This window comes from Zootoca vivipara, chromosome 5, assembly GCF_963506605.1.
Source record: "Zootoca vivipara chromosome 5, rZooViv1.1, whole genome shotgun sequence".
Taxonomy (NCBI): Eukaryota; Metazoa; Chordata; class Lepidosauria; order Squamata; family Lacertidae; genus Zootoca; species Zootoca vivipara.
In genome coordinates, this window is record NC_083280.1 from 16,408,340 (window position 1) to 16,435,283 (window position 26,944).

Genomic DNA, 26,944 nt, shown 5'->3' on the forward strand with positions numbered 1-26,944 from the left:
CAGAAGTATGTTTTTTGTTGTGTTTTAGGGGGAAATCCTAAGCGGGAGGGGACCCCTCCCAATAGCCCAAAGCCTACTAAGTGTGTTCAGTGACCATGGAATGCTAAGTAACAACTGAGGAAGAAACAAAGCTGGAAGGAGAATGGAATGACTGAAATCTTTTACGGCAACATGCCACAAACAGCAATGCTTTGTTGCAGGTCCTCCTTGCATTTGCACTGAGTTTGAAAAAAACTTATGACATACCTGTGTTAGCAAGGCCCTGCCAAGAGCACACACGCGTTCTGAATGCAGATTTGTTTTTAGTAAATGACCATAGGAATTGTTCCAAATGTAGAAATTAGCACAGAAAATGTATTCTTTGTTCATGGTGCACATATACAACCACAGTACCTTATTTCTGAAATCAGTCCAGTCTAGCTATCATGGTTATGCAATATATATATAGCAGTATATATCAAAAGCACTAAACCTGTGGTAACTTCTGTTTGGACTTTCTCAGATAAAAGTCGCTTTATATGCTTGTGCAATCAAAATAATGGAGCAAACCACGGGGTCAAGTTACTCATGCATATGCAAGTGTTTCTGGGGTCAATTTGGTATTTGTATTCTTTTCTGCAATTATGTTTTATGTCTCTAGATATCATTGTACTATAAAGCAGTGACCATAATCCAGAACTCCACATATGTGCAAAAGATTGGCTTGCACGTAACATTTTTGTATCTCTTCTCAACTTGCAAGTAGGGGACTGCTGAATTGGAAGGACGACAGGGGTTTCAGGTGCATGCATGTGGATTTTTCTGGATCCTGGCCAATGCATATAAAATCATGAACAATAAAAAAATAATACTAATGTTGATTTTTTTTTAAAAAAAAAAGGGAAAGAAATGTGGGGTTTTTCATTTTCTGCTTCTCATTATATTTGCCTAACTGGATTCCTTGTTTTAGTGGTTGTGACAGGTTTTTTTTTAACATGCAACCTGCACTCAGACTCATCCTTTCAGATGTCTGACTAACAATGCAGCCCCTATACATGTTTAAGGCCTTGGTGCTATCCATTGTTGGTCATACTCAGAACAGACCCATTCAAATCAACAGACTGTGTTAAATGGGGCTTACTCTTAAGTGTATGCACATAGGAATGCTGGTTGCAGTCATAGTTGCATATACAAGGATATAAATTCCATTGAACTCAGTGGGTCTTATTTCTGTGTAAACATGTTTAGGAATGAGCTCTAAGTTTTCTAAAAGTATAAGAGATTTCAGATGCTCAGTTTAAAGCAGCTGGGTGGGACTGAATGTGGTGTGGGGAGGAGGAACAGAAAAAATTACTTTAAATCCTGAGATTTTTTGTTGTTGTTGTTTACACACAGGTGAGGTCTGCCATAAGTCCTATACTCAGTTTTCAAACCTTTGCCGTCATAAGCGTATGCATGCTGATTGCAGAACCCAAATCAAGTGCAAAGACTGTGGACAAATGTTCAGCACTACGTCTTCCTTAAATAAACACAGGAGATTTTGTGAGGGCAAGAACCATTTTGCGGCAGGAGGATTTTTTGGCCAAGGCATATCACTTCCTGGAACCCCAGCTATGGATAAATCTTCCATGGTTAATATGAATCATGCAAATCCGGGCCTTGCTGACTATTTTGGTGCCAATAGGCATCCTGCTGGTCTTACCTTTCCAACAGCTCCTGGATTTTCTTTTAGCTTCCCTGGTCTGTTTCCTTCAGGCTTGTACCACAGGCCACCTTTGATACCTGCTAGTTCTCCTGTTAAAGGACTTCCAAACACAGACCAATCAATCAAAAGTCAAAGTCCCCTCATGACACATCCTCAGACACTGCCAGCTACCCAGGATATTTTGAAGGCACTAAATAAGCACCCACCTAACCTAAGTGAAAATAAGCCAGTGGAGCTTCAACCAGAAAGGTCCTCCGAAGAGAGGCCGCATGAAAAGATCAGTGACCAGTCAGAGAGTAGTGACCTTGATGATGTCAGTACCCCCAGTGGGAGTGACCTGGAGACCACCTCTGGCTCTGATCTGGAAAGTGACATTGAAAGTGATAAAGAGAAATGTAAAGAAAATGGTAAAATGTTCAAAGACAAAGTAAACTCTCTGCAGAATTTGGCTTCCGTAAATAATAAGAAAGAATACAGCAATCATTCCATCTTCTCACCATCTTTAGAGGAGCAAACTGCGGTGTCAGGAGCTGTGAATGATTCTATAAAGGCCATTGCCTCTATTGCTGAAAAGTACTTTGGTTCGACAGGACTTGTGGGGCTACAGGACAAAAAGGTTGGAGCCTTACCTTACCCTTCCATGTTTCCCCTCCCATTTTTTCCAGCATTCTCTCAGTCAATGTACCCATTTCCTGATAGAGACTTGAGACCGTTACCTTTGAAAATGGAACCCCAATCGCCAGGTGAAGCAAAGAAGATCTTAAAGGGAAACTCCGAGTCTCCCTTTGACCTTACCACTAAACGTAAGGAGGAGAAACCACTTACTCCTATAACCTCAAAACCAGCAGCTCCATCAGTGACCAACCAGGACCAGCCTCTAGATTTGAGTATGGGCAGCAGAAGTCGAGCTAGTGGTACAAAACAGACTGAGCCTCGGAAAAACCATGTGTTTGGAGGAAAGAAAGGAGATATTGATCTTGAATCAAGGAAGTCATCGGACATCTCTTTGCAACATGCAAGGCCGACACCTTTCTTTATGGATCCCATTTACAGGTAATACACATGAAACAAGCTATACAAATGGCCTATGATCCTCAGTCATTTATTGTAATAAAATGCACAAATAGTTGAAATTTGAATGATTGCAGCTTAGGGACTGGGAATTTTTAAACATTTATTCTCTTAATACAAAATAATTATTATATTTGAAGCAATTTTCCCTTCAGAAAAAATAATGTATTTAAAAATTGGCAGTCAAATCCAGCTTTTGTTTGCAAACTAGGAACGTCGATCTCCACTGCAATCAAAGGTGTTTCACTCAAGAACTCAAAACACGTTGTACCATAGCAACACAACGTGGAACTCAAGGGTAAAATTCTGCCTTTATTTACAATCAAGTAATCTACTGATTTGTTTTTAATTATTGGGAAGTGTTTGTTGCACTCTGCTGTGCAGAGTATTACAACTACCTGTAATGCATGATAAATAGTAATATAGCAATGAAATAACAATAACAGTAAATATTATTTAGTGTGTTCAGATCTTATTGAACACAGGGCAATAGAACAATCCTTCCAAAGGGAAATAGCAATATATGCTATTTTCTGGATATATCCAGGGAGACACCAGAAAGAGCCAATTCATTCAAACCAATTCAATTTGATATCCCTGATTAAAGATTTTTCTGGGTTTTCATTAAATAGTTTTTTTTATTTGCTACATTGAATGGGTACTGTCTGTCTTGTGATCTCTGGAAAGAAAATACAATAAATTGTTCCCCCAAGTTTGCCACTTCAAATGGCAGGCTAGCCAAGTTTCTCTCTTTTTAAGTAAGAGCCCAAGCCTGATGGATCTATCATCAGGCATGCAGCTGTACCCAAATATAGTTTTCTCGTGAGTGGAAGTTTTCTAGCTGCCCCCTGACAATGCAGACTAGTGTGTTTCCCATGAGTATACTGACTTCTATTGGTGTACAGCTATACGTGTGAATGTGTTGCAAAGGAGCAAAGCGTACCACAAGAACAGATGAACAAAAATCTAAACAAAATATAATTGGACAGGGGATAATAATGACTGCTGGCTGCCTAAGGTGTTCATTCCCATGTAATATGCCAGCACACAGTACCGTACAGCAAGAGTTGTCTAAATTAATTGAATAATTAAAGACTCTTTAATTAAAGCCCTTGATAACCCACCCACAGAGCAGAGAGCTCACTGCATCTCTGCATGATTTACTGCTGTGGCTTAACATCCTTTCAATGAACCTCTGCTTTGGATGGCACTCTCTCTCTAATGGAGAAACTCATTCATCCGCAATGCAGAGATGGCAGCAGAATTACCCACCCTTAGAGGGGCCTCCAATCTGCCTGTGCCTGAGTCACTGCTCTGGCCTTGCTTCTTTCCCACCAGGAGACATACCCAGATCAGTGACTCATGCAGAAACCCAGGGAGTGGGGGGCTCCTCTGAGAGTGAGTAATTTTTACTATTACATATTCTACAACTATGCTCTTCAGGTTAAACAGGCAAAGGAACATTTTATTTTTATATTTTGAAAGAATAAAGTTTGGGAAAAACTGGCCTACGTTTATGAACAAGTGCTGAATGACGCCAACTTGCTGTTTTCGAATATCACATCTGGATATTCATGAATGAGATTTAGACCTAAATAAATATAGCATCTCTATGAAAATTACCCCTCACCTCCGGTTTTGTTTATTTCTGTAGTATTTGTCTACTATGGAATTTGCTGCTTCAGTCACTTGGCACAACTTAAATAATCTACAACTTCCAAATGTAAAACAAAAAATCCTCTCCTTCTTTAAACAGTTAGCCAATATTGACATGATATAAACCAGGCGGACCTTCATGATAAGTTACAAAAAAACCCATAATCCTATTTTGGGGGAGAAAATATGAAAATAGAAATAGATGTATTTTGTATTTGAAGTGGTGAGTGTCGATGCTAACATATTTGGAACTCATTTCCCATACTTCAAAAGCAGATAATATTAATAGTAAAACAACAATAAATGTTTCATAGAAATATTTTCAGTCCAATTCTTTCTTTGTTTTTAATATTTGATTTTGTTCCATAGAAAATTGGCCATTTCAATTCTGTAGTTTTGATAATATAGTTATGGTTTTGATAACTGTGCTCAGACCACTCAGCAGTTTCTGTTGTGCATAATAGTAGATACTTGAAACTGGAATGTTTCCAGAGTCACTGGTGTAGTTTTTTAAGGGGTGCCCACCAGCCACATTGGCATTAATGAGAATAGTGAATTGCACCTCCTTGTCTTTGATCTTTGTGCCTGAGAAGTTTTGCCTCTCGTTCCGAATCCAAGTTATCAAATAGTTATCCATATGTGAGACTGAGTCATCACAAGAACATTCTTATTTTAACATTTACAGAGTAGAAAAAAGAAAGCTAACTGACCCGCTTGAAGCTTTAAAAGAAAAGTACTTGAGACCATCCCCGGGATTCTTATTCCACCCACAAGTAAGTATTTTTTATAATCAAGATGTTGTTGTTGTGATGGTAAACAAACATGTTAAGCCATAGACGCAGGTGCACAGGAACAACGGGAATCTTAGTCATTATCGGATTTCCTAGAACATGCAAGTTTTAGTGAGCAGGGAGAAACAAACCACGTAGCATTGTTTTACTTTTCACAATGTTTTTCAGGAAGACTTCAAGAGAACAGTGCAACTGTCTCCACATGCCCAGTGGAATTTTGGAGTTGTGTGTCTCAGATGCCACATGAGAAGCCCCTTAGGGTGTACTGGAAGTGGTCTTTCATCTGGCATGAATGCCTCTAAGAAAAAATCCCAGAAGTTGCACTATGCACACTGGCATGAGCAAAATGCTGGGCACACCCAAAGCACCGCCCTGAATTTCTAGCCTCTGTTTTCAAGGCGCTTTGCTTGTTAAACTAAGTTCTTATGCAGTTATGCCAAACAAAAGCACCTGGTGAAATGATAATATGACTGATCTACCATATGTCTACTTCTCAATTTTTCGAGATATGTCAACTGGGAGCAACTTCTGGTATTTGCTTATGTCATACCTGCCAGGGGGTAAAAATGCCCAACCCAACTGCGTGACAGACAGGCTCAGTCACAAGTTTAGGGTCTATTTGGTTTCTAAGCCACAGGAATTTGTGGGTCCACCTTAATACATAACCTTTGCCATCTGTAACTTCTTGATGCATGAGATAAAATTGAGCACTGCTTGCATAGACCTCACAATTTTTGTTTTGTCAGGTCAGGGTGGCTTCTTCTGGTTGTGCTAGTTTAGTAGCCTAAACAAAGGTCTAGGATCTTGGAATTCTAATTTCTAATGCTATGTTTCATTTATAACACTATAGGCAAACACCGATATGATTGTTAACCTCCTTGTTAACAGAATGCTCCACAGTACTGTAGAAAGCCACTGTTTTACTGTTGAAAATAATTATCCGCAGCTTAGCAAGCAAGGCCAAGATCAGAGGATAAGGTTACGAGAACTTGTCAGCAACCGTATTTGTGATAGTCCATAACATTACAAATATTAGCGTAGGCTGGCATTCAGGGAAGATTTATTTCATAAGAATCTACCAATAAAGAATGCATAGTTTATACTAACTAATTTCAGGACAAAATTATAGGGAATGCAGTACATTATGTGACCCATGAGAGCAGCAAAAAAGCCAGACTATACAACAGTGATGGGATAAAATCAGCCCAAAAACTTTATTGACAGCAGCAGACAGGGCAAGGGTTGGCATGGCATTGGGTCCCTGGATCAGTTCACCATTCCACAAGCCCCATGTTGATGGGATAGATCTGCTGGGTTTGTATTGCTCCAAACCTGCATGATAGGAGTAGGCCAGTGTTGAACCTTGCTGTGGTGCAAGCCAAGCAAGCAAGGTCTCACTGAGGGACCAGGGTGCAGATTCCAACAGGGCATATACTGAACCCATGACTGGTCCATCCTCCCCCCCCTTTGGGGGGGCCCCACACACTATGTTGACTATGTTGATCCTGACCAATGCCATTTCTGCCCTCATACAAACAATGTTCTTCCGTCTAACAAAGGAAAGCCATAATTTCACTGAGGGAAAGGTGGAAAAAAACCCAACCAAGTGCCAATCAGGTAGAGAGAGATCATTTCCGATTCTGTCAACCAGCGACCCAAAATTGCTCAGTGAAGGCTCTAAGCCAGTGCTTCCCCCCCAAAAAAAATGTTTAGGTGTACTCTCATTTTACTACTCATATTGAAATACTGCCCCTCAATGATGCCAAACTTAGATTCACAAAATGTTTAGGGGTATGCGTCCCCCTGTGTCCCCCCAGAAAAAATCACTGCTCTAAGGGTGCGTAGGCTGGAAGCTCTCAAAGCAAAATGGCTGTGAGCACCAGGGGAAGCAGCCTTATATAGGCTTTCCCCTCCCCTCTTTAGCAAGGGCTCATGGGGCAGCTTTTTCCCATGCGCTCATCACACAGAGTGTACAGCAGAATTGGCTGCAATCTATGGGCCATAGCACTGCCGGGCAAAGGGCCCCCATGCTTATTGGGCACAGAATGGGGCTTGGCAGTGTTTTTATATTTTATTTTTTTGTGTGCATGAGGCTCCAGGCTCAACCCTAGTATCACAATTGGTATTTTGAATTAAACAACAACAACAACAACAGTTGCCAAGCATAAAGTGTTTCCTTCCAGGTCTATTGCATGCACAGATGTTAAGTCTCATATGCAGTCATCCTCATGGCATCAAAACAGACTTGGAAAATCTTTTACATTACAGATTAAGCTCACATCCACAGGGTATAACCTCAGTCTAGAGCCTTGAGATATTTTCTCCAGTGGCTGCTGTGACTGAGGCAAAAGGGAGATTACTGTACTATTGTTAATAAATGATATAAATCGAGACAATATGGAGTCAAACACATCTTTCTTTGTTACTCCTCTTATCACTATTAGATGGTGAGTTAAGCATTCCATAACTGTTCTAATTGTTTTTTGAGAGCCAGCATAAAGCAGTAGCTAGAGTATGAGAATCTAGTTACAATGTATGTTTTGTCATGAGGATGCTAGCAAAAAACTCCCTTCTATATAAAGTGATTGCTCTTTGACATAGCTTTTGAACTGTTCACATGGGGGAAGTCACAAGAAATAGTTTTTATGCCTTCACGTATGATGGAAAGAATGGATGATGTGCAATGTGATGGACCCAATCAAAATGGTACAGCGGGGAATCAGTTACTACAGGGTGAATGTTTTCCACATCTTCTCAGTGGCAAATACAATGTGTGGTTTGGTGTTTAGGCTGGCATGCTATTAATCCAATGCATACAGCAGGATGCACTCTCTGCCCCGGAATGTGAGAAGGGTGATCTGCATACAGAACATTGAGATGTGACATGCCATAAACATGATTCAGCACTGTGGAGCCTGCATTGCTCCCAGGGACTCCAGTGAGCTGCAAGAAATGAAGTAGACTGGATAACTGAGGCCAACCAAACACTTGCTAGAACACATAATCATGCCTGTTGCATGGCAGAGAATAGCTTACTTTGCCGCCTCCACTGCTTGCATCCACAAGCAAGTGGGCTACAGAGCTGTTCAGGATGGTCCAGGGAACGTCTAAACCTTCTCCAGTGAACTTTGAGAATAAAATTGGTTGCATCTGCAGCAACTTGGACTATAATTTTGTTGCAGATCCCACTGAGATGTCCAGTGCATCAGCTGATCTTACTTTGTGGGGTCTTGCAGTTACTGAGGCATTGAAGACATGAACAAGGTGCCTGCAGCAGTGCTACCAATCATGTGTTTTCTTGATCCCTGCTGCTCTTGACTGATAAGGACTAGGCAGGAAGCAGCTATGACCGGGTGGGTTCAGGGTGTGGTGATGAGCCGGTTGTGCCACCATTCCTCAAGAAACCCACCTTGGACCTGTTGGTGTATGACAACTACTGCCTAGTCACTAATATCCCCATCTTGAGGAACTAGAGAGATCCACAGTAACCCAGCTGTAGGAACTCTTGGATAGTACTGATTTTCAGGACCCAATTCAGTGCCTGGGTGTAGTTGTGGGATGGATGAGGGCCAGTGAGATGACAGCTCTGTAAGTAATCAGTTCTTGGGTCAAGGAAATAAGTCACCTATTCTGAAACGGTTACATCATTGCTACTAGAGACCCAAGTGACCATAGCGGCTAGGACTAGGAGTGCCTTTTACCAGGTTTGGCTAGTGCAGTAGCTATGATGGTTCCTGGACAGGGATAGCTTAGCCATAGTGACCCACACATTGGGTCATCTCAGCAATGGATTACTGCAGTGTAGCCTTTGCAGGGCTTATCCCAAGGCTGGTTCAGAAGCTGCAGTCAGTACAGAATGTGTAGCATGACTGCTCAGTGGAGTTGCATATTGTGAACATAGCAGAGGCAAGTGCATTGGCTGTCAATTTGCTACTGAGCCTGGTTTGATGTTTCGCTGTTAGCTTATAAAGCCCTGAACAAATGTATCTGTAAGAGTGCCTTCTCCCATATAGACTGCCCAACTCATTGAAATCAGCGGATGGGACTCTTACAGCCACTTGTATTCTGCCTTGTATTCAGCAGGTAGAGAGGTCTTTGCCTACCTGGGAAATTAGGCTTGCATAAACTGCATTATGTTTTAAGCATGTAGTAAAAAGGTGTTTGCTCCAAGAGGCATCTTTGGATTAGTAAATGTTGCTGCATACATGGCAACCAAATTGGACTACTATATATTTGTATATATATATTGTTTTATACTGATTGTTTTTGTTGCTTTGTAATTCTGTGTTGTACACTGCTTTGGATTTTAAAAAAATATAAAGCAGTATATAAAGATTTTAAATAAAATAAAATGCAGGATTTCTGCAAAAGCTGGCCTTGGGCCTAAGCTACTTCGTAGGGTTGTTATGAAGCAAAAATGTGGCTTTGAGCTACTTTAAAGGTTGTGTAATAAATACATATTGGAAAGGGAAGAAAGGAAAAGAAGAGGAACCATGGAGGTGGCAGAGGGAAGTTGGCAGGGAGCAACTATAAGAAGGATCGTAAGAAGAGCCTGCTGGATCAGGCCTGCAGCCCATGTAGCCCAGCCGCCTGGTCTCACAGATGGGCCAGCCAGATGCCTCAGGGAAAGCTGCAAGCCAGACCTGAGCACAATAGCGCTCTCCCCAGGAAAGGCTGCCATGCAGCACCTTCTTTTCTCTAACAACCACACTACATTTTGTGATGACTAAGAGACAGTTCCTTTGTACCCAGGAAGATGATTTAAACTTCATCACATCTTTTCCTTCTGCCAAACTTCATATTCTGAGAGCCGCTTCTAACTTTTAGTTCGGAAGGGGTAAAATCTTCACACAACACTGCTTGTTTGAAACAGATATTATACTTTTTAAAATGAAAACTTGAAGCTATTGGGGGGGGTAGTTTATTTGGGGATTTCCATATAAATTAGGACGTAACTGACAGTGAATGTCTACCCAGACCACCTGTCATGTATGCTTTAGTTGAGTTGAGCTTCCTGCATTTCAGGGGGTTGGGCTAGATGGCCCTACAATTCTGTGATTTTATGGGTACGTGATTGCAGCCTGAGAGTGTTATTTTCATAGGATTAGCATGCCATGACGTCAGCAGTGATCACAGACACTGAGTTAAAAGCAGTAGCTGTGTTCAGCAACCAAAGTTCTGAGGTGACTTAGTGGATGGTGGGTGAAGTGAACTCCATTGTCTCTACCCATCTCTCTCACCCCTATATATCGATGGCAGTCACTCTCCCACTTCACAAACCATTGCTCTGTTTTGCTTGTGGGAAATGTACCCTTTAGAAGTACTTTTTGTGTGGTGGCTAACACTGTGTTAGGTGTTTATCAGCTACAATAACCTGAGAGCCAGAATGCCATAGTTGTTCAAGTGGGGAGATGCATATTCAAGTCCCCACTCAGCCTAACCGAATTCATAGGGTTGCTGTGAGAATAAAATGGGAGAAACCACTTACGCTGTTCTGGGCTTTGTGGAGTGAAGGCAGATTTTAAATGTAGTATTACTAATAAAATGCTGATGATGAGATGTGTGGGTTGCGGTACATGCCACCCCAGGGTAGTGCTACATGTCAGAGTGGATTAGAAACAGACCCAAAAGAACTGTATTTTATTATTTTATGTGAGCCATCTTGGGTAGACTTCTGGATCAAAAGGAAGAACAGAAATAAAATAGAGTAATTAACATAGAAACATAGGAACTGGCCTTATATTGAGTCAAACAAGTGGTCCATCTAGCTCAGGCATCCCCAAACTTCGGCCCTCCAGATGTTTTGGAATACAATTCCCATCTTCCCCGACCACTGGTCCTGTTAGCTAGGGATCATGGGAGTTGTAGGCCAAAACATCTGGAGGGCCGAAGTTTGGGGATGCCTGATCTAGCTCATTATTATTTACACTGAATGGCAGCAGCTCCCCTGGCCCTACCTGGAGATTGTAGAGATGGAATCCGAGACCTTCTGTATGGAAGGCCAACTGCTCTACCACCAAGCTACAAATATTGATAAACCCTATGTCAGAACTCCTAGGGACGTGGGTGGCGCTGTGGTCTAAACCACAGAGCCTAGGGCTTGCCGATCGGAAGGTTCGAATCCCTGCGAAGGGGTGAGCTCCCGTTGCTTGGTCCCAGCTTCTGTTAACCTAGCAGTTTGCAAGCACGTCAAAGTGCAAGTAGATAAATAGGTACCGCTCTGGCAGGAAGGTAAACGGCGTTTCCGTGCGCTGCTCTGGTTTTGCCAGAAGCGGCTTAGTCATGCTGGCCACATGACCTGGAAAAACTGTCTGCGGACAAACGTCGGCTCCCTCGGCCAGTAAAGCGAGATGAGCGCTGCAACTCCAGAGTCATACATGACTGGACTTAACTGTAAGGAGTCCTTTTTTTTAAGTCAGAACTCACTCCTACCCAAACCTCTACGGCTATAGTTGGAATGAGGCGATTAAAACAAATACACTTGTTTTGGCTGCAGTGACTTAGCGCCTCCTAGTAGCCCCTGCAAAAGGATGTAGTAAGAGGTTAATGGAAGGCTGGTCATCAGGTTTGCCCCATGGGGATGTGACTGAGCCTCATGGAATCTTCCTTGTGGAATGCACAAGGCATAGAAAATAAAGTGTAGGGTAACGCAAGGTATGGGCTCATAAGTGGGCATTCACATTTGTAGGTTTGAATTGTCCTTTCTTTTTGTGTGGAGAAGAATCATGCCCAGGGGTGGAGTGTATGCCTGTGCTGCCTGGGGCGGTGCGTGGGGTGTGCCCCCGAGGGGAGTGCAGCAGGCGTCCTTGGCGCACCACAGTTCAGGGTAGGAGAGGCGCAGGGAAGCTGCTGCCCATTGTCCTCCTGCTTACCTCCTCCAGGTCAGGCCTGTGCCAGGAGCAAGCGCCACAGCTCCTTCTTATGTGGAGCCTGCTGTGAGGGAGCCTGTTTGAGCCCCCTCACAAAATTGTATCCAGGCCCATGACCCCCATGCCCCTCCCATGCTATGCCTCTGATCATGCCGATCTAGCCTGCATGCATTATGAGGCTATGCATAGTACACCTGAAGCACTCATAATCTTACCCATGTATTGGCAGCATGCACAGATGAAATTACTTTTCTTGGAGATGCAAAGAAAGTTTTGGTTGAGTGAATGCTGATCAGCTGTCAGATTGAGAGATCTCCCTTAGCCGGCCTGCTTTTCCTTGGACCTTTGCTTTTCCTTACTCTAGCTCCTCTGTCAGTTGTTCCTTTACATAATTCTGCCACCACTTGGAAATACTCCCATTTTTGGCTGTTATCACTTGATCAACCGATCTTGAAAAATCTACATTGGCTCCCAGTACATTTCCGAGCACAATTCAAAGTGTTGGTGCTGACCTTTAAAGCCCTAAATGGCCTCGGTCCAGTATACCTGAAGGAGCGTCTCCACCCCCATCGTTCTGCGCGGACACCGAGTTCCAGTACCGAGGGCCTTCTGGCAGTTCCCTCATTGCGAGAAGCCAAATGGCAGGGAACCAGGCAGAGGGCCTTCTCGGTAGTGGCGCCCGCTCTGTGGAACGCCCTCCCATCAGATGTCAAAGAGAAAAACAGCTACCAGATTTTTAGAAGATATCTGAAGGCAGCCCAGTTTAGGGAAGCTTTTAATATTTAAGAAATTAGTGTATTTTAATATTTCTGTTGGAAGCCACCCAGAGTGGCTGGGGAAACCCAGGCAGATGGGTGGGGTATAAATAATAAATTATTATTATTATCACTATTGCATCTCTTAACCTTAAGCACTTGTTATACATTGCACTTGTGAATAAGGTAAATTAGCAGAAAGGAAACAATAAATAAATCTGTACTGTATGTGAATATGTTTTATTCTAAAGTGAAATTTAGAGAAGCTATTAGGACCAAGCCACACAGACCCTGTTTAAAAGAAAAATGCGCTTAAAATAAACACATCATGATTTATTTTTTGAAAACGATCATTTTGGAACGTAATAATTACAATGGCCACACTGCATTTTGGATATGATGGACAAGTTCAGACATAGCACTGGCTCCCTTTTAACTGTGGTTAAGAAATGGCAAGCCAGCTTTGGGAAAGTATTCAGCTCCCTCCCACTTCCCTACCTTTCTCTGGATCAAATTGCCCTCTCCTGCCTTAAGAGAAATTTCAACACTTCACATACAAATAATCCACTTCCAGAAGGGTAATCCATGTTAGTCACTCATAGCAAAAACAACAAAGAATTTTAGGAGCTTAAAGACAAACAAATTTATTGTAGCATGAACTATACATTAATTGCAATAAGGGATCCAAATGCAGGAATAATGTGTTGTTTTTGTTTCAATTTTGCTCCCAGTTCCAATTGCCTGATCAAAGAACTTGGGTAAGTTCATTATTTATATTTTCAATTTAAACACTGTAGAAGAAATTGCATAAGAAACGTGACATGAAAACTCATTTACTTCACTGCAACCCTACAAGTCTTTCCCTGCTAATTATTTTAGCTCTCCTAAATCACACTTGTGTCTTATTTTACTTTTCATCAAATGCTAGTCTTTACTCCATTACACGTTCTAATGAATGGGAGTCTGCTACAAAGGACTGTATGTGCAACCATTTCCAAGAATTGTATTAAGATTTCTAGAGGCATAAAATTGTTATGCCAGTGAGTGATCCAAAGCTCTGAGCTTACAGCAGCACAATTGCGCACACAAAGCATTTTACTGTGCTAGTGTGGGCTTTGTATGCCATCTACTATAGATCAGAAGCCATCAAATTAGGGAGATTAGATGACATCCCTCACAGATCACAGCGCTCCCCTCACATGTACAAGCAATACATGCATGTGTCAGTACATGCATAAAGCAGAACATGCAAAACACACAGATGTGTGCTAGTGGCTGCCACAGCTAGGAAGTACCAAGCTAGGTTGTGCAACCCTGTCATCCACTCACACATTTTTGAACATGTGATGGGGGACCTGTCTGAGCACCCCCCTTTGAAGCAATCTTTTGCAGATGAATCCATGTAAAGGAATATTATATAGTCAATATTTAAGTATATTTCCCTCCCTCCCACCCCAGGGAAACCCTATCGCTCAATCAGAGCAAACATCAATGGGGTTTTCTATGGATTTATGTTTGCCCCAATTCAAAGCTAAAGAGCCTGGCAAAGGAGCAGGGCAATGAGAAAAACTCTTGGACCTGTGCTCTTTAGACATGGAACAAGTGGAAGTATGGATGGGCCTACAGTTGGCTTGGACAAAAATGAGAAGCTCAACTGCTTCTTGTGGCACTTCACCAGTTCACCTCAGTACTCTGCACGTGACCATTACAATTTACTTCTCTCTTTGTTTTATTGTTTTCATGGTTAGTAGCAGTACTTTGTACAGCTCCATTTTTTAATTGTGAGCCCTGAACCTGGGGGATGAGAATTATTGATTGATTGGACAGTTTATTAATATTTTCTTGGCGGTGTGCAAAAAATTATGAAATAGTGGACTACCATCCATCAGACACAAAACAAAAGGGAAAGGAACAAGGAGGGCAAGCAAATTCAAGTACCAGTTCTTCATAAATTATATTATATTCTTCATAAATGTTATGATGATGACCAGGTGGATTGTCTGCTGATGGAGGCATTTCTGACAAAGAGCAAAGTACACTGCAGTTTTTCCAACCCAAGCTATACAGTGGGAGTGAGGAGACTCACCTCTCCCACTGATGCAGCCAGATATATTTAGCTTGTGCATCATGGTGAACATTGGTGAGGTGAACAACTACCAATAATTATAGCCAGTCACATGACAAGGTCTAACCTCCATAAAGGTTTTCAGGTCAGACTTGCTCCTTTTTAGAACAGCAAGGGATTTCAGGTTCAAATGAAGACCACAGATCCATGTTTTTCAAACCAGATCAGCTCTGAGAAATGAGAGGTGGGTGTGAGGGGTCTCATTTAATGAGCAAAATGGATATAAAGCTGAGGAGTGCAGACCTTCCCTGCTACACATCTTTTCTGCAGTCTGTCTCACAATGTCACTTTTCTGGCTCCAGTACCAAAATAGTGATCAGATTAGAGAAAGGCATTTGGGGAGAAGGGCTACAGAAAAATAAGTGATGGGAAGGTTTCGTATTTCAAGAATGTTACAAGTGACTAGCAAAAAACTGGCTGAACGTCTTCAACCCCAGTTTGTTCCCGCTGTCACTTGTAGGTTTAAGGCAGTTTACAATATTTTAACATTTTCCCTCCCTTGCTGTATCCCACTCCTTTCTCGCTGGCGGATTAGAGAAAGAGATGAACAATGAAATTCCCAGCCAAATGACCTCTCCCGTTTTCCTTTCTCCCATTCGCATGAACAAATCCATACAATCCACTCACGAGCAAATCCATACAATTCTTCTTGAGGGTCGCTAAAATAGACCCCAAAATAAAATGTATTGGCAATGACAATGAAAAGATGCTCATATGGTCTAGATTTTTCATATTTCTTAAAAATGCACTAATTAACATAGAAAATGAACATCTGTATCATTTTTCGTTTCCCATGAGTAATGGTGGTCAGCCATTTTGTGAAACAAGCCTTCAGTGGCCTAATTTATGAAATGCTAGGGTCATGTAATCCTCAGATTTCAAGGTATTAAGTCATTATTTATTTTTAACAGACCATTTGCCCTATATATCTGCTACTGTTTTTCTGTTCCTAGCTAATAAACTTTGACATAAAGTGACACAAGGCCATGTTTGATGGTATCAAACCCATCCAAGATGCTTATAAATACCGTCTCCCCTCCAGTTATGGCCATGTCTACATTTTTGGGCCTGAACTGGGAGAGCGTGCAGGTTTGCGTCACCCAGCAGTTTATAGCCTCTCTGGGACTGAAAGGGAGGTATGGGATACAAGCAGCTTCCTTTTCTAAACTTCTGAATGCAGATAGAATCAGCTATTTACGTATGTAAATCAAAATTTGTAAGCTGTATAGCATTAAAATATGCTGGGTTTTTAAATTTTATTTTTAAACACACTTAGCTCAGATTAAGAGCATGCATTGCTTAACCATAAGGAGCCTGTGTATGAGAGAGAAAACAAAGAACTCTCTTGCCACCCCCAGCTCTAGGAATGTCTCTGTAGACGTATAAAATCAAATTGTTGCCCTGAATTTCTTCTTCTCTTAATATGAGGTAACATGATGTTGGTTCTGGATAAGGAAGATTGTCTCCCTCGGTGAGGAAATATTTCAGTGCCAGACATCTATTCCATCCATGCATTCACATATGAATATTGGGGCAGGAAGGGATGAATAGGGGCACTATTTCTTTAATCACTCTCCTTAAAGCCTTCCTCAATCTCGGCCCTCCAGATGTTTTTGGCCTACAACTCCCATGATCCTTAGCTAGCAGTACCAGTTGTCAGGGATGCTGGGAATTGTAGTCTCAAAACATCTGGAGGATCAAGGTTGAGGAAGCCTGCCTTATACCTTGATGCCTGGAGGAGAGCTGTTCTTTCAACAGTGAATCGGCTCAGGCTGGGAGGCCGCATTGCTTCATGGCTGTCAGTCAGCCTGTCCCCCTCCTCCCAAATATCCTCATGTACTAGTGATAACTCTGAAGATCCTGCCTGACTCTCCATTTTCTCTGTTCCTGTGGTCCCAGGGGAGATTTTTGTTGTTTTTTTGGAAGGGTGCGTGTGTGTCTGTGTACCAACAGGAACTCGGGCAACTTGAAGTGGGCAGTGGTGGCTGGTAATATTTTGACTTAGGGCTGCCATTTTTAACCATGCTGTTTTCATCATAAGATGACTTGTATGGCACTTATTTAGGAAAGTGTGGCATTATACTTGTGCAGAGTGATATTGTCTCCTCCTCTAAAAAATAAAACAAAACACTGCACATCTATGGGCAGGGAAAGAGTTTCCATGCAAGAGGGCCCAAGTACGATTTTCAGACAAGAATGACTCCATACCGCCTATATAGAAATTAAGCCTATATTCTATATAATATGACTAAAAATTTTGAGTACATGAATACAAGTTCTTTGCCAAAAACTAAACATACTTTTAAAATGTGATGGACATTTGCTTCTAGTTTCATGCAGCCCCGCCCCCACAAAAATCAGTTCAACTATTCATTATCCAAAAGACTCTTTTCTCTAAATTAAAATAACAAATACTAAGCTATAGAAACAGCTCCTCAAAGGAGGAAACACTCACTGTTTTCTCTGGCCTAATGGTCTGTCTATTCCCATACTATTTCCAACAGTGGCCAGCCAGATGCTACTTGGGAAGTCCGTTTCGTACCTGCTAAGTCCCTGTTTGGTGTCCCCAGCTTGACAATCAGATGTACTACATCTGAATATGGATGTTCCATCTCCTGCCTAAAATATATTCTTGACTGACCTGTCCTCCATTAATTCTGCAAAGAGTTAACTATGCTATTGCCCGTTACAACACAGTATGGCATTGAACTCCATATATTTATTGTGCAGGTTGTTGTTGGTTGTTTTTTTTTTAAATGCTGCCTTAAAAGTTATGAAGCAATTATTTCCTTTTATAGTTCCTGTTCATGTTTTGAGATAATTTCTCTAATTTTACATTTCCCAGTGTTCACAGTCTGATATCACTGATCATGCAGCTTCCTACACCAAAAGGTTCAAATATTTTGCTCAGCGGTAGAGCACATGCCATGAAATTTTTTGCTATAAAGGATTTTTAGTAACTGGGCAGGAAACCACCCCTGTCAAAATTCCTGTGATTAATTTGAGTCAGTGTTGACTGGGAGTATAATCTTTTGTCCTGCTATTCACACCTGAGCACCGCCCTGGAATTTGTGATGTAATAGCATGTATGCATTTATGAATTAATGAATGAATATGTACATATATAAAGCTTTTGCAGAATGCTTTTCTTATGCCACTATGTCAGAGTTTCCCAAACTTGGGTCTCCAGCTGTTTTTGGACTACAATTCCCACCATCCCTGACCACTGGTCCTGCTAGCTAGGGATGGTGGGAGTTGTAGTCCAAAAACAGCTGGAGACCCAAGTTTGGGAAACCCTGCACTACGTCATCACTACTTTCACATATCTCGGAATAGCAAACCAGGGAGCAATGCAGTAGAGAAAAGTATAACCAATGAGCCAGGAATCCTTCAAGCACAAATGTTGCCTCAGCCATGGACTCACTAGTTGGCCAAGGAAAGTCACTGTCTTCTAGCTTCAACCATCATCTGCGACATGAGAATAATGCTACTGGCCCGCTGTACTTTAATGGTTGCTGAGATGATGTATGTGAAGCACTATGAATGCTTTAAAAAAGTGCTATGTAAATAGTAGAAGTAGTAGCAATAATAGTGTTTCAGGTCAGAGGGAGTGATTCCTGGGCTTGACCTGAGAAACTTGCCCTTCTATTTTTGGAAACTAAGCAGACCATTCACATTCTGATGGTCTGAGTTTTTGCTAGTAGCCATTGTTATATAGCTATGACATTCTTGCAGAGTTTCCTTCCCCTTCAACTGCTGATATGTCCTCTAGACCCGAGTTCTGCCTCAGCAACCTTCCCTTGGTTTTCTTTGTCTGGGAACATCTGTTCAGATGGGGAAACAATGACCTTTTGCCTCGACTGAGGCAAAGAGCTACCCTAGCAGGCACTAAGAAGATTAAAGGAAGGCTGCACTGATAGCTTTCATGCTGCTCCAGTGGTTCTCAGCAGTGAGAGGAAAGAATACAAATGGGCAAAAGGGCTGTAGGCAAGCAGAAGAAAGAAGCTGGTAATCTCCTCCATCCGTGTCACTTCACTTTTATTCCCAGTTTATTTCAGGTCTATTTCAAAAATAAAGGGGAATGCAACTGATTTCAAGTATGCCCCTTAAGGAAGAACTAATCATTATGTTACATATGGGGATGCTGTTAAAATGAGTTTGATTCTTGCCCTTCAACATCCAGTACAACTTACTCTGAATCCTGATGTTAATAATTTAACATGTTTCACCACCTCTGCCATGGCACCCAGTTAGGTAAAGAAACACCCAGCATCATGAAGATGGGGGAAATTGAGATAGATGCTACCAGGTTGTAAGGAGACTCAACATAGGGCTGCCATTTTTAGTGGCAGCATCACCTTCCTTATAAGTTTTAGTTCCCCCTTTAGCTTTATGTCCTCTTTCAGATGCTGCTGCTGAATGACCCCAGAATATTTTTGCAATTGCACACTCTTTAATTCTGTATGGATTAATCTGGTATAAACATCACTCACTAATTATATTCTTCACGAGTTGTTCAGAATGATTTGTTCATATTATGTTGTCTTACTGTATGTAAGCCCTGTTTGGGCTGGCTTTGAAGGCAGAGGATTAAGCTGACTGTTTCATGTTGATTAAATTTTATTATGCCAATTCCCATATGATCTGTGTTCCTCAACAGGCAGCCTATGGGCACATCAGGCTCACCAACTGGCCCCTCAAGTTGATTGCAGTCATACCTTTTTTCTTTTGCTAATGCTGGTTGTACCTTAAATAATGCTACTCCCATAGGTTCTTTCCTGAGCCCTTAGATCAGCTGGCTGTGTTCCATGTTTTAATTCAGGAATGCCCTATATTGAATAAAGTGACTTACTCTCAGATTGCCCCTAGAGAACTAAATCTGTTTCTAAAACTTAATAATAAATTCAGGCAGTTTGGAGAATTTATTTATCTATTGCCTTCTTGGTTCCATGGCCCATTCTTCACATAGGTGAGGAGTGTGAGAGTGTGGGGCTTGGCCTTCTCCATCATGTCACCAACATTATGGTGAGGTGTGTCAGGTTTCCTCTCTATTGATTCTACGTCACCAGGTGAAAACTTAGCTTTTCTAGAATACTTTTCCTGAGGTCTATTTTAATGTTATAAACACTTGCAATGTTGGTTAACGATGGGATTCTTAGTTGGCTGTTTTTATTGTGGGGTGTATATTTTTAGCTTTGCAGTAAGCAGCTACAAGTGCTGTATAAATAGAAGAGAATGCAGCAAAGAAGTATTTGAATATGTAAGTAAGCAGGAAGTGATGCAGCCAGGAACTGGTGCAGCCATTGGAAGCAACATAAGCATGTGACTGGTGATAGGATCCTGGGGTTGGGTGGACTGGCAAGCCTCATAAAACTGCCATATGTTGTCCGTGCAGCCGCTACAAGTCAGATGTGCATTAACTAGGCAGGCAGGATCAGTGCACTGGCGGAGGAAGAGGGGGGCGGGGGAAGCACACCGCCCCCGGCAGGGTGCCATTGTGGCTGCCTCCCAGTGCTGGACGCCACCCTCCAGGATGCGCGCCAGCCATGCCCCCCAGTGACGGAGCATGAAGCTCCGCCACTGGATCAGTGAAATGCACATACTAGGAAATCAACTCTGATTTGTATACAATGACTAGTACATGCATGCCTTAGAATGGAAACAAGCCTTAAAGCCATGGTAATTGCTTGCTAAAGCCATTTCAAACAGGAAAAGGAAAATAGGTTAACCAACTAATGCTGGGGTCTGTGGGAAGGAAGAATGTTGACCCAAGCACGATTTTAAAAGCACTTGGTAATGAAACTTATTCAAATATTTAAATATATAACTAAGCCGTTCCTTATCCTCCTAGATGCATGTCCCCCCACCAAACCAGAAATAGGTGGTACCTTACTCCTAAGCCATGTGTCACTACTAATCTGCCAGAAGGCCAAAACCATTTCCCTGCTTCCATCCCTCCATCACAGGCAATAGTAAAACAGCAAAATTATTTCTCTTAGCAAACAATTAGAAGTGATTAAATGCAATGAGAAATAAAATGGCAGATTTATTCTGGGGGAAAGGAGAAATAGGAAGGAGTGAAAAACAAATGTTATGATAATGCTGAACTCTGTAGGCTGATAATGACATTGCTCTTCTAGGATGGAATTGCCTCCTACTCCAACCAGCATCATCATTACATATCTTGGCCCTACGATCAGTACCCGTCACAACCCTTCATATTGACAAATGCCCTGTCCACTTGCATCTGTGGAGAATGTTTTAGCAGCTGAGTGATTATGAATCAAAACCCAGAGCTTCCAGCCCTTACTGCTTCCCTCTGCTTTCCCATTTGTCTCCTGACAAGTAAATGTATCTTGACTTTCCTCTGAGATTTTTTTTTTTGCACAATGTTTGATGAAAGACATTTGGCAAATTGGCAGTGGAACCCTGTACATTGCAATTTGTAGTGAGCATTAGAAGTCTGAGCATGGAATGGAAGAGCAGGCTACAGGCGAAAAGGAGAGAAAAATACCAGCGCTAAGCAGAATATGAATAGTCATTTCAATGAAATGAGCAGACATTTATTTTGGACTAAAAAGAGAAAGTGCAAACCAAATTACTATATTTATATTGTATCTTAGTATGAAAAATGTAAGCCAAATAAGTCTTCTTTCATATATATTTCTCCGAATGATGAGTAACACTGAGCCTGATGGAGCCACTTTTGTGTAAATGCAATGTAAGTGAGACAGTTCACAGATTCTCGGACTCATGAACTAAACCTTATTTACTATATTGGGTTTTCTGCAAAATGGTTATAATTAGGGTGCGGGGGAGTAGGCTTACCCTAGGGCAATTCTGTAATCATTCAGGACAAAGGGTGTGATTCTACGAACTTCTTTCAATCTGAGTAATATTATTACGGTAGTTGTCAGTTCAGTGTTGAAGTGAGAAAATTATTAAGGTTATTATACATTAATCTTGAAGTTGCAGAGTAATCTGAACACTTCATTATTTGCAACGGCATCCAGTAGTGTTACTTTTCCATCAAGCAGAGGCTGCAGGCATAAGCCTTTCCTGAAGAACCTTTGCTTCACCTTCTGGGCATGCATCTCTTCTACTCATTGTAAATGCCTGATCTCCACTGCTACCTTATTCTTAGGGGCATGCAGTGCTATTGCATAAGTTGGACTGTGTTCAGTGGAACTTACTCCAAAGTAAGTGCAGTTAGGATAGGAGCCTTGGATACTCATGCTTTTGTGAAGCATGTAGCACCGAGTTGACACTTTGTGAAATAGTTGCAGAAGCATTAGTAGTAGCCATTCTTATGTCTGGATTCATACTGTTTTTATTTATGTATTCACAAAAAGTCTGGAATAGCTACATTAGGTGTGATCTTCCAGCCACACATTATGAAAAGCATTGCTCTGGAGGTGATAAAAAAGCTATGCCATTCCTCTGTCTCTGGAACATTGGCCTAACTAAATGTGTTTGACATCCTGCTGAATTTTGTTCTGATGGGGCAAAAAGCAGGCAAAAAGAAGGTATAGCAGGGTGGCTATACCTTATTTACTCTACATAGCTCTTTATCCAGTACCACATATGTGTACCATTGTGTAGCTCCTTAACACACAGAGAGAGGCATCCTGGAAATTGTTTAGGACTACTGCCCAGCCTGTCCTAAGTCTGCCTGCCTACAAGGAGCTAGTATGCGCCATGGCAGCAGCTGGCCACAGAGGGCGAGGGCCAAGAAAGTTGCCCAGCAGAACTGGTGACAGGGTGGGGGTGCAGACACATGGCAGGGAGAAGGTGCCTCCCACCCTGTGCCAATGGTTGATCGAAGCCAAACCTTCCCTCACTCAGGCAACTTCTGGTCAGCAGCAGCAGTGAGCAAGGGAAGGCCTATTTATTTATTTATTTGTGACCCAGATGCATGTAAGTGGGAGGGTGCCTGTAGAGCAGGCTTCCTCAACCTCGGCCTCCAGATGTTTTTGGCCTACAACTCCCATGATCCCTAGCTAGTAGGACCAGTGGTCAGGGATGATGGGAATTGTAGTCTCAAAACATCTGGAGGGCTGAGGTTGAGGAAGCCTGCTGTAGAGTATGGATGGATTTATTATGATTACAGACTATTCAACAGGAAAATATTATCTTTTGTGGCATTACACAAACATATCTAAACACATAGAGTAACAACAGTAAAGCCTTGAATTAGTCCAAGGTGGAGGCTCAGCACTAATTTTCATGGAGCAAGATGGCCACTAGAAAATTGGATGACAGGCTAGAAACATAAACTGATTTATGTGTAACTGCTTTTTTCTTCCATGAATTATAAATCGGTAAGAAGGTTGTGTTACCTCTAACAAAGCTGTAGTATCTCAGAAATGTAGTATCAGTTAAACCAGTTTATGTTGGTAATATTTCCTTATCAGCGTATAATAACAATGTGGAATAAATAATGTGTCATTGAAATAGCAACAACTTTTATTGTTTCTTCTAGTTAAAAAAGAAAAGCAGAGTTTTCAATAGTACACTTTTTAAAATGGAGCTCTTTGTTGACCAGATTGTGCTAATTCTCTTTGGAGTACAAGAATGTCCTCACAATGATTTCCCCCTCCTCCTTGCAGATGTCAGCTATAGAAAACATGGCTGAAAAGCTAGAGAGTTTTAGTGCCCTGAAACCAGAAGCCAGTGACATCATGCAATCTGTCCCTTCCATGTTCAACTTCAGAGCTCCTCCCAGCACCCTGCCAGAGAACCTTCTTCGAAAAGGCAAAGAGCGCTATACCTGCAGGTAAACTCTCCAAGCGAATTACCCACAACAGCCTCTCTTAACATCTCTCTTCTCTTGCAAGCCACTGCTGTTTATTTTAGAAATTACTCAAGATTGGATGATGAATAGGGATTATGGTGGGTCACTGGCATTTTAAAAGGTTCTTTATTCAGCAAGACATGGTCATAGTGTTTGATTCTGTGTTTGTTTGCAATTACAGGAGAAATTTGTCCTGCATTACCTTGAGCTTGATAAATGAGGCCAAAACATTACATACGCTGCCTTGTTCCAAAATTTCCTCATCACCTTTATATTAATACATGATCTTTTCCCTCATAAATTTTTTCTGATCATGAACTGCAAGACTGTTTTTCACTTGGTCTTTCCTTTGATAATGCCAGTAGGGAAATTCCACAAGATCTGTGAATGATTAGATGTGTTAAAAAAATCTGAGTAGTCACTGCAAATATTTGGCTCAAATCAACGTTGTCCTAAAGAAATCAATGGAAGTTTTGTCTCAGAGTTTGGATCCATCTTATAGACATCTGTAGCCTTTCAGGTCCTAAGTGGCAGTCCAGTTGTTAGACTCAGAGAGAGCTTTTCTGTTGACCTCAGAATTTAATGAATTTCACACATCATTATGGTGCAAATGTGAATTGGAAAATTTGTTACAATTTAAATAGTGAATGTTCTGGATAATGCCATTGACCAGTAACACAGTTTATACTCACCCATGTCTGAAATAATATTGAGTCTTGTTGTTAATTTATTTCAGTAGGTGGAAGGATAAATGATTATGCACTCCTGTCACTTTTAAAAGGGGAGGGGGAGTGCATGTGTACCTCTGTCAACAATGCCCCAACATCCCATATATTTTCTTATTCTCTCCCCACCCTCCAAAGAATGAAATTGACTAGACCAAAAGCTATTTCTGATCTGACATAGTCAATTTTACCACTTTCTTTATTTGTGTGGGACTAGGTTTCTGTATGGAATTATTAAAACAGGCCTATTCCTTTACAATACTCTAGCCCTTCATTATGTTTAGACAGTTGTGAAGGAATTGATACTGAGCCAAGCCTACCTTCATGGTAGCTCCATTCAGAAAAGTTTGGAATTATTCCCTTATGATCACCATCTGTGTACTCGAGGCAACAGCAATCCCATGTAAACGTCATGGAACAGACATGGAGTCTGCTGATTTAGACAAAACCACTGTATCACAAGTTTGCATTTATCTGAACAATGTTGCATTTGTAGGCTCTTTTGACAAGCTCTGTTGTCTTCTACTCCGGCTGGTATCATTAGATTAGATCATTAGATCCCAAATAAAGGCCCAAACCATTTGCACAAGCTCTGCATTTATTAATGCTGGTTGTGCATTCACAGTGCTTGCTTGATGGATGATGCTACTGGCATTCTACAGGTATTTTATATAATAATAGAATAAGTCATGGAGTTGTAGAGTTGGAACAGACCATGAGGGTTATCTAGTCAAACCCGCTGCAAAGCAGGAATCTTTTGCCCAACATGGGGCTGAAACCCTTGACCCTCAGATTAAGAGTCTCATGCTCTACTGACTGAACTATCCATCATGAGCCATCTTCGGCTTGGTTTGAAAACCCCAATGTTGTGGCTGTTTGGTAGCATATAAATGAAGATAAAGGTATTTCATATTTCCAAACATAAGCTAATTCATGTATTCCAGAGCTGGTCCCACCATGCAGCACAGTGAACTAGCCGGCTTCAGATCACAGGGCTGCAGTAGGGGTGTAGATGAGGGCAGGAATTTTTGTTTGAATGTTGCAGCTAGACTCTTTAGGTGTTGGTCCTTGTGGAGAAGGGGCACCATCTGGGCTCCAGTTCATGCAGCAAAATATATTGGGCTGGCACTGTAGTATTCTTTTTCATGGTCAAGTCCTCACAATGTGATTTTACCTTGTCTCCTTCATGTGCCACACAGCTATTATTTACTACACAAATATATCTGCTTGTTTTCAATTCCCGCCCCCTCTAGTTGCAGCAAATATCAGCTATCTTCATGTAGAGCAGGAATGGGCAACTCTGGCACTCCAGATGTTGTCAGATTCCGAGTCCAGCCCTAGTCAATATGGAGTGTGGGCAGGAATGCACCATCTGAATTTGACAGGATGAAATGATCTCATAATGGCTTTACTTGGTCAACAAGTGATATTCAAATTATCTATAATCTTCTAGAAATGTCATTTAGGATTTATATTTTGGATGGATATTTTTAGGGAAATGTTCCTGATTTGGCAGAATAATCTGATGCTGCCATTTCAGTTTTATATTTATTTTTTAGCTTGGTATTTATGACGCTATCTCATTTTCAGAATGTTAGTTTATGTGTTTGATAACTGTCATATCAGTTTATCTGATCTTTCTGAAAACATGTCAGCTACTTCCAAGTCACACTATTATAGAAGCATACCTTGATGGATTAGGTCTCTTGAATTGTGTCTGATCTGATCTTTCACAGATGGAACGATGCCACATTTACTGACACATTGAATATGCTGAACAATTTAAAACCTCTTTCCATCAAGCCAAGATTCTAAACCTTGGATAAAAGAGTTCCCGTCCCCCATAAGCATTTAGCTGGGGAAGTGACAAAGTTAATAAGTGTTGTGTGTCGGGATGAACATTCAAATGAAAGTCTGCTCTCATAGATTGCTTAGGGTTGCACTGGAAAATTCAGACATCACCACCTCAATCCATAAGGTTTTGATTCAATATATTTATTGAAGCTACTTTCAGAAATATTTAAATACAGTGGTACCTTGAGTTACAAATGCCTCAGGTTACAAACGCTTCAGGTTACAGACTCCGCAAACCTGGAAGAGTTACCTCGAGTTGAGAAATTTGCCCCAGGATGAGAACGGAAATCATGTGCTAGCGGTGGAGCGGCAGCAAGAGGCCCCATTAGCGAAAGCACGCCTAGTTAAGAACAGTTTCAGGTTAAGAACAGACTTCTGGAACAAATTAAGTTCGTAACTAGAGGTACCACTGTACACCAAAGAAGCAGTTCCATCCAGTATTGGTTTGAAGTTAGGACTATGCATTTTATTTCTCTATGTATCTTAAAGCAAAACATTAAAGCTATCTTTATATACCATTTTCCAATAACAGATACTGTGGCAAGATATTTCCAAGATCTGCAAATCTTACCCGTCACCTGAGAACACACACTGGAGAACAGCCTTACAGGTACAAGATG

General features: G+C 41.5%; 1 protein-coding gene across 24 annotated transcripts in view; it reads left to right on the forward strand.

The window, feature by feature from the left end:
* MECOM (MDS1 and EVI1 complex locus) overlaps nt 1–26,944 on the forward strand; it is a 490,680-nt gene that overhangs the window by 450,636 nt on the left and 13,100 nt on the right. For 14 of the 24 annotated variants that reach the window (XM_060274382.1, XM_060274375.1, XM_060274376.1 and 11 more), the window contains 6 exons: nt 1,375–2,737; nt 2,967–3,053; nt 5,097–5,184; nt 13,558–13,584; nt 23,561–23,727; nt 26,857–26,934. In XM_060274382.1, the coding sequence (XP_060130365.1) occupies nt 1,375–2,737; nt 2,967–3,053; nt 5,097–5,184; nt 13,558–13,584; nt 23,561–23,727; nt 26,857–26,934 (1,810 nt within the window). The remainder of the gene's footprint in view (nt 1–1,374; nt 2,738–2,966; nt 3,054–5,096; nt 5,185–13,557; nt 13,585–23,560; nt 23,728–26,856; nt 26,935–26,944) is intronic. The other 10 variants (XM_060274380.1, XM_060274383.1, XM_060274384.1 and 7 more) reach the window with 5 other exon arrangements.